The sequence below is a fragment of the Ixodes scapularis genome, unplaced genomic scaffold (genome assembly GCF_016920785.2).
Source record: "Ixodes scapularis isolate PalLabHiFi unplaced genomic scaffold, ASM1692078v2 PGA_scaffold4__175_contigs__length_147842914, whole genome shotgun sequence".
Taxonomy (NCBI): Eukaryota; Metazoa; Arthropoda; class Arachnida; order Ixodida; family Ixodidae; genus Ixodes; species Ixodes scapularis.
In genome coordinates, this window is record NW_024609879.1 from 108,828,181 (window position 1) to 108,837,001 (window position 8,821).

The 8,821-nt window shown below is 48.5% G+C and overlaps 1 protein-coding gene across 1 annotated transcript; it reads right to left on the reverse strand.

Annotated features, from left to right (window-relative positions):
• Positions 1-6,099: 6,099 nt before the first annotated feature.
• On the reverse strand, positions 6,100-8,482 carry LOC8027774. The gene is made up of 3 exons (XM_040206633.3): positions 8,166-8,482; positions 6,842-7,099; positions 6,100-6,398 (listed from the first exon to the last, which is right to left on the reverse strand). The coding sequence occupies exons 1-3, from the start codon at positions 8,456-8,458 to the stop codon at positions 6,269-6,271; spliced, it is 681 nt and encodes a 226-aa protein (XP_040062567.1). The 5' UTR covers positions 8,459-8,482; the 3' UTR covers positions 6,100-6,268.
• Positions 8,483-8,821: the final 339 nt, after the last annotated feature.

Sequence of the window (8,821 nt, forward strand, 5' to 3'; positions counted from 1 at the left end):
TTGAGAATTACACTGCCGGAGCAACCACGCTCCTTTAGGCGGATTCCATTAGGATGATAGCCAACATAAAGAGTAAGATATATAGTCATATAAAGGAATCCTAATTTACAGATAATGTGATCTGGTTTAGCACAACTGCAGATGGACGCTTAGTAGAGTTCAAACAAGTACTCACACGTGATGTAAACAGTTGGTGCATCTTTGCATCCATATAGTGCATTCGTATCAAACGTGTTAGTTTAAAGCTCAGATTTAATTTCAAATCGTATATCACGGGCGGTGAGCATCTTTGCCTGCAGAGAGGGAGAACAAAAAAAACGGTCAAACCTCAACTTTCTTGTGTGCATGATAGGCATTTCGCGGAAGTATTGAACGCGCATTTTACGATTCGATTTCGGTAATGCCCCCCCGCATGTAGTAACTTCAAATCGGCCGTAATTTCCGGTAGTCGCCGGGGCCACCAGCTAGTGGTCATGTGGCGCACCACCAAGGAACGTTCCAAAATTCCAAACTTTTCAAGGTTCGCAGTAGTCACTTTTTTAAAACAGTTTTACTTTTGTTTTTATATGACATCACAATCGAGTAAGAATATAACATTTTGCCAAACATTCAATGGCCGCCATTAATATATTCATCGGTTGCTCTGTCGAGTACTAGTCAAAGTAGTTCTATCGATTCGACACGGGACAACTTTTCGTAAAATTGTCTCGGACGATCGTGTTTATCCTTGTTCTTTGGCTCGTGGCGCCATCTATGCGCCACACAGCCAAACAAAATCAAGCGTCGATGGTATTTTTTCTTCGCTCCCACTTTTTCTAGTCTCGTTCTAATCAAGGCGCCAGTTTTGAAGGCTTTTTACGTGGGCGGTCTTTTTCCGAGTCCTCTCGCACTTGTCTGGATTCCAAAGTTGGAATGCAAAGTTGCGTGGTTCGTTTACCGACGGATGCGGAGTCCCTCATAATGCTGAACGCGCGCTCTCAAAACTCCAATGCTTCTCAACGGTTACGACGTCCTCTCAAGAGAGGGCCATCGTGTTCCACGGGAACGACTAGAGAGCATAGATTTCGGAGAGGGAGCAACATCTCAAACCACGGAGAGCGTTTGGCAATTTAATGGCGGACGCCTCCCCCCGCAGACTGGGTGAATGTGCACATGTGCGTGTTGTCGAGTGGCGAGGTAAGCTAGCGGCAAGAGGGGCTGACCCAAGGAGGGGGGCGCTTGGCGCACAATTCACAATTTCTACTTTTCCTCGCACTTCGTGTTGCAAAAGCAGTTCGAAACAGTCTTAAATCTAGCCTAGAGTTTTAGACTTAAGCTAGGTGGCACAAGCTACCGCCCGTTACAAAGGGTATAGCCATTAGCATCCATCTATCCATACTAAAGGTACGGTGTTCGCTGCAGAGTCCAGACACACAGTGAGAGAATCATCCGGGGGCACGTTTCAAGCGCATTCGAAGAGTCTTTACTTCGTACATATGTATGCTTTGAAAATATCTGCGAAGGCGTTTTTTACAATCCAACTGATGGCACTATATATCATAAAGGAAGATAATATACGCATCAGATGCAGATTTTTACTTTGTACGATGTCTTGGAGGTTGATCGCGCCCTAAGAGCGATAAAACAACAACGGCCGCTCACAAGAACGTCAGACACACACTGTTAGCACTTTTTTTTTTTCTCGTTTACTCTCGAGTGTCACCAACTGACCACAAAAGAACATATTTGTGCCAACCGCGTTACCGTCAAAGACGCCTCGAACGCCCCCCCCCCCCCCCCCCCCCCCCCCCCCCATAAAAGAATACGTGTGTTTTGTTGGCGGACAAAAGTTGATGTTTGTTACGTCAATGAGACCAATCCCGTGACCGGAACACAAGGGTGCTGACTATCCCTCCCGATGTCCACACCTCAATAACAACTCCCCCTCAGTGTTGCGTTACTGACAACATGTACAGTACGAGTCTTTGGTAGAGATCTGCCTAACATTCCGATGCCTGAAATCGGTCGATTGTTGAACACTTTGATAAAACCAACCTAAATTCAGAGGGTTTTTTTTTGTTTTTTTTTGCGAAACAAGATTTGTCAGTTTGCCGACGACGTATGGACGATACTAACTGCTTGTCGTAGCGTCCACATAACGTCGAGAGATTTCCCTAATCTTCCACGATGTCCCCGCATTAGCATTTTCATGTGTGGGCTTCTTCAGGACAGATGACGAGAAAGACCCTTTAGTCTTAATTTTATGCCTTAACGTATTGCATATATATGGTCTTCGGCTCTTCTAGCTACGACTATCGTCGTTCGAAGGTGTGGAAATGTGAATCGATATTTGTGGAGTCTATTTTTTTTTTTTTTTTTGACGCAACCGCTAATGACAATATTACTTTCGGATATGGTGAGGTGGAATAAAGAATGGCTGTGTTAGTAGAGTTTCGGATCTGATCGGCGACCTGGCCATATCTAAAAATAATGTAGACATGCCAGATCCATGCATATTCGCCAGGCTCACACCTCGCATCCTGATGTTTCACGGTCCCGCATCCTCCTAAATAATGTATAAATAATCTAATACCTAACAGTGATCGTATGTGATTCATGCAATGTATTATCAACCATATTTCGTGTATAAGCTGTGTTTTCAGAATACACCCAAACTCATTCCTTACTTATATCTGTTGGAACCTGGGACAGTCTTGCAGAAGGACAGAAAGGAAGGTATGAGCGTTTTCAACACGCGCTAGACTGAGCCGCCATTGACCACCTTCTCTTACCTCACCGAGATGCCGAGCCACTGAAGTGGGCGTTGACGAGCCTCTACAAAGGCCTATGCTACGGAGAAAGACGCAGTAGCACCTAAAGTGGCAATAACCTGTCCTGCTCTGGGAGTGATGAAGTGAAGCGAACGGAATAAGAGGAAAACAAAAACTGAAGGTCGGTTATGGCGGCGCCCATGCACAGCTGCCTGAAGGCTGAAAGCGTCTATACGTAGGGCAATCGGAGCGATGTGGGAACGACGAACTGAGGGGATACGCCCTGTCGATACGATCAGTCCACTCGGGTGTTCTTGCAGTGCACTGTAGATGTGAATATGTACCCTATTTTGGACAACACCGTTATCTTAGCCCTTAACCGAAACAAAAAAAAAAACAGAAGCCTGTGTGTGTGTGTGTGTGCGTGTGCGTGCGCGTGCGTGCGTGCGCGTGCGTGCGTGCGTGCGTGCGTGCGTGCGTGCGTGCGTGTGTGTGTGTGTGTGTGTGTGTGTGTGTGTGTGTGTGTGTGTGTTTGTGTGTGTGTGTGTGTGTGTGTGTGTGTGTGTGTGTGTGTGTGTGTGTGTGTGTGTGTGTGTGTGTGTGTGTGTGTGTGTGTGTGTGTGTTGTATCTTTGAGTGTGACGGAGGGCCACGTGTCACTGCCCCTCGATAACCTTGTGTAATTCCGAGCTGTCATATTTACGGTCTTTCAGGATTTGAAAAAGAAAAGAAAAAAAAATGATAACCGCTTGGTTGGCAAATATTTGATGATTTGCCTTGTTATCGCGTTACGCATGTATTTTTCGAAATTAAACCCGTTACGCTACGTGTCGTCTTTCTAGTTGTCCTTCGTGTTCTATTTTGTTTTGCGCTTTTATTCTTTACACTGGGATTGTTTACTTGCCATGCCAGGTTCAGATACAATTATGCATTTACTCACCTAAAAAAAACATACCTCGTTTTTTTTCGTTGTTTTTGTCTAACCATATGTGAATTTAGAACTCTCTTTCACAGCCATTTATTTATCAAACTACGTTTTCTTTTTTCAGACGTATATGGTCATCGTTATTCGTGCGCAATTTAATAACAATATCACACCCAACTCTTACCTGGAGCCGTTTCTAAACCGGATAGGCATTACTCGCCCATACTTATAGAATATTTGATCCTGACGCACTGTAGACGCTATGCACCAGATGTGCATGGGGCCGCCATACACATCCTTGAATTTTTGTTTCCTCTCATTACGTTTACTTCACTTCATCATGTCCACAGCACGGCAGGGCATTTCCATTTCAGATTCTCCTCAACGCACGCTTCGGCTGTTCGGCACTTGGGTCAGACTAGTCACTGTATGTTCTAGGTAAGACAAGAGAAGGTCAGCAATGGCGGTTGTAATCTGGCGCGTGTGCAATATACAATTGCAAGTATCCTTCGCCATGCCCCTGTTTGTATAACTGAGCGTGCAGTACGATTACAGTGTACCAGAATACGGGGTAGTGTTTTGTAGTGTTGAGGCGTGTGGTGTAGATTGCGATAGGTGTCGACACCGCCGCATCGGCAGTAGGGTCAGTACGGCGGTGGTTGTGCGCATGCACCGCGTGCACGCGCACGAGCAGCGTGCGGACCGCAGCGACTTTCTGCTGCCCTGTCGACTGCTGTGCTGCTGCCCTGTGAGAATGCAGCCTCACAAGTTCCCATTGTCGAGTCGCGCCGCTCCAAAAACTACTCCGTATTCTACTACACTGTAGTACGATTGCAGGCCCCTACCGAAGTCATCTTAACGCGCATGAGCAGGTGCTTGCACGCTTGAATTGATATACGAGGCATCAGCAAACACGTCATGCTTGCAATAGACTCCTTTCGGAAGTCACGTGCCGATTATTAAAAGATAGAAACCTCTGCGCAAGGACGGAACAGCTGACATCGTAAAAAGTGCAAGTCATTCCGTAAGATAGCGAACGTCGGAGTGTGGCCAACACTAGGAGTCGACGAGGCAATCAAACAGCGTCAAAAGTGCATGCGCCACTGTGCTCATACTTTTTTTTTTGTGGGTGTGTTTTTGCCCTTTACTGCATGCCAAGTACGTAAAGTGCACCGTGACGTTACTGGTTTAGTCCGCCATTGTGCGAGGATTCGACAGCTGCCAAAAGAGGGCAGTATTTCTAAAGCGGTCTACAGACCAATCTCACGACTCAGTTTCGTTACGGCGCCGCTGCCGCGATGTATCGCGGGAACTTTAATCTCTCGGTACGTGCGATCACCACGCCGAGAGGCTGGGCGAGCAAAGACAGACACGGCGAAGCCATCTCGTCTGTTGCCGCGTGCCTCCTGTGAAGTTTTGCGGCGTGACGTATGTGATGAATGCTTGGTGAGATCAGTCTAACCTCACCGGGGCTGCGTTTACATGAATGTGACCGTAGTGCATTGAATCGATATTTGACTATTTTGATTGACAGCAGATGGGTAGAAGATGAAGGAGTAGGAAGACAGGCTGCGTGCAGTTGATTTTTACTCGATTTGGAAAGCTACGACCGCACTCATATAAACGTAGCCCGGGATATATATGAACCTGGCTCTGCCGTTCGTAATACGTGAACACAGCTGATTCTGATACATCCATGAATCGTCTTTTGCGGGAACATAAACCTGAGCCTGAAATAGGTATATCCCTTTGTTTTAACTTTGCATCCATGATCCTTGTTCGTGATCATTGCCCTGGTCCTGATATCTATCCATAATCGTATCTGAGCCTAATCAAGCACTTAAACAGATGTATGCCTACTCTCAACCACGGGAGATCAGGAACCGAATCTGTTTCCGCACTACAGCTTGGAGAGCGTAGAGCGAAAGTTCGCGCTGCAGCACCCAGGGATCCTGGGACAGATCTTCACCCCATGGCCGTTTCCAACTGAATGGGCATCGTACCGGCGCGCAGTCGCGCACCCGCACTCCGTCATGCTTTTCAAAGACACCAAGCCAGCAGTGGTACTGCACTGAATAAATTTCTCATATACATCAGAGACACCTGACGCCTATGGTGCTGACAAATTTCCCGCCATCTGTTTTGTCTGCTTTTTTTGTTCGTCTGCTTATTTTGCAGGGGTTGCGGGGACGTCTTTGAAGAACAGTGGGTAGAACTCGAGGCAGCTCGCTTTGAGGTCTACCCACTATCCATCAATCAGGACCAATCAGAGCTCGGCGTTCTGACGTCACCCCGATACCTGCAAAAGAAGCAGACGAACTTGCGCTCCTAGTTTTTGAGTCTCTACTTAGAAGGGCAGCCCCTTGTAAGTCCAAGTTAGACCGTAGTGTTGAACGTCACAAAGAAATGAGACAAGAGGCAGAGCTTCACGTGAGTCCCCAGACGCCAGCGGGGGAGGAAGTTTGTATAAAAAAAAATAAAAAAGAGGCAGCGGGGCCAGATTTAATGCTATAAATAGAAGTGGGTGATGTGCGACGATGTGGGCGAAGTCCCGCGGTAGAGATTCCTTGAAGCAACTGCTCGCAGCCGCCTCGTCAGTCGGTCTCGTTGCATGCGCTGTACAGGCTGAAACAGTCCTCGCCGCTACGCCCGCTCCTGGTGGCGTTGTACGTGCGCTGCAGTGGAGACGCCTTCTGGGCCTGCAGGGCGTAGCTGGCCGCGTACCTGCAATTCGAGGGATGAGCGGCGGAGGGAAAGGCTTATTTAGGGACAGTCCTCGAGCACGGGGGTTGGCTAAATTTGTCACTGCATGCTCCGGGTATAGTACACAGTTCTTTGGGCGAAAATGTGTCTTTTTGTCTGGTAGGTTAGGGCCCGAAGGCTGTAATCTCACCGTTCACACGTCATGCAAAAGACACGGTGTTGGCTGCACACAAGATGACAGAATTATCAGCCAACGCGCCTCAAGCTTGCTCGAAGCACATGTTTGTTTCATACATTTGTGTGCTTGGAACATATCTGCAGACAGTGTTTGTATGAGCAATATGACAGGACCGTCGCGCAAGGAAGAAACACGCGCCCAACAGTGTCTGCACTTTAAACACTTTTTCGTTATAAAGAAAAACACATGAAACAAAAGCGCCCTCAGCCAGCCATCTCCAACTCACCCTCCGAATTGCGCGACGAGGTAGCCGACTTCGTGAGCCTCCTTGACGGCGTCCTTGCTGGCCTCACAGAGGTAACGCTGCATGCAGTTGTCATCCTTGGTCATGACCGACTTGACGAAGCCCTTGAGCATGGTAGTGCCGGCCAGGGCCGCGTCGTCCAGCGCCCCCCTGAAGCCCCTGGCCGTCGAAGACCGGGCCCGGTTCCCGAACGTCGTCTTGAGCATGTCCAGCACCGTCACTAGCAGGTTCAGGATCTGTCTGGAGGCGTTTTGGCCGAGCCAAAACAACAAAGGAGACAGCCATCGTTGACTCACAGTAAACAAAGGCTCATATGGAGTAAATGAGGAGCATGCAACGGTAAAGCCCTCATTGTTTCGGATATTGTATGTTTAGACACGCAACACGGCGATTACTTGCAGCGCGTTCTGGTTTCGTCTTCGGGTGTCTTAACGCAATCAGTTCTTTGCTCCCGCATCTGATTTCTGAAATCGAACGACCTAAAGGTGATAACTTTCTTATCAAATCTTCTTCGGCCAACACTGCAACTTCCAGAAGGTCCTTCTTCAAGCTCTTCCTACCAGCTTTGACGTCCTTCGTAGTTTGCTTGCTCATTTTTTCCCCTTATATTAAGTCCTGACATATGAACCTCCATGTACATGCTACGTTTCTTATCTAACCGCCGTTGTGGCGCTCTGAAACGTTTAGAACGTCCGATCCCAGCTAGCACGCCACAGAGACGCCTTACTTAGCAGAGACTTGGAAATTCTAGGGGCCTGACTTGGGCGTAATACGGTTTTGCTCCAATGCGTTAATTAGTGGTAGGGTGCTATTCTCTGGTGTTTCTATGGTTTTTCTCTGGCTCGCCACATCATGGCCAAAGTGTTAGATTTGAGCTAAAGGTGCCATGTACGAACCGACGAACCAGCGATGAAGCCTATAGATCTGGCAATTGTTTAGCAATTTAGTCCCAATGTTGCCACCGAACAACCAGAAGCTGAGCCTGACCCTGGCACTTGTTTGGCGGTTTCGGCCAAAGGGTGCCAATTGCAAGCGAACTACCAGCAGTAAAGCTTAACTTTGGTACTTGTTTGGCGGCTTTGAGTCAACACACCCAGACTCTGACCAGAGGTGGCCAAGTTTGGCGATACCTTGGCTTCTTCGGGCTTTTAGGCCCTACATTTTAAGCCAAATACCAAACTATGTCACAAAGAACTCTGCCACTTCAATCATCAAGATTTTGTAACCAAATTCAAAGTACTTCGCGGTTTGCTTGCCCCGACCCAAGGCTGAGACAAGGCTGCCGCGCAAACGGTGCGCAACTCACCTGGAAGTGGCCGCACTCTCTTCGTCGCTGCCAAAGACAAGCTTGACCAGTGTCTTGACCAGGTTCTTGGTGTTCATGAATTGTGTCAGTTCCTTCTTGGGGTCCGCCTCGTACTTGAACTTCCGTTCGTCCAGGCGCGGCGCTCTCCGCGACGCCGCCGGGGCTGCCGGAGCGACCACTTCGCTGTTGGTCACCGTGGCCTTGGCGTTGCTTTCGTTGGGCAGCGCGAGGCTGCAGGCCACCAGGAGTGCGGCCGTGGCCAGGAGCAGTGCTCTCTTGCTGGGGGACTGCATGCTGGACAAGAAGAGCAAAGAGGCCTTCAGGTGAAAACTCGAGATTCTGCAACATGGTACACCGGGGCAAAAAGTTTGAATTCGGACCCCCAGGTTATGCGGAGCGCAAGTTCGTCTGCTTCTTTTGCAAGGGTTGTGGGGACGCTAGAACGCCGAGCACTGATTGGTTCTGAATGAAGAACAGTGGGTAGATCTCAAAGCAAGCTGCCTTGAGGTCTACTCCCTACCTTTCAATCAGAGACAATCAGAGCTCGGCGTATTTCAGAACGTCACCGCAACTCCTGCGCAAGAAGCAGATGACTTGCTGTCCGAGAAACGCGGAGAGTGGTGAGTCCCGGGTCACCCCATTATCACTTCTCAGCC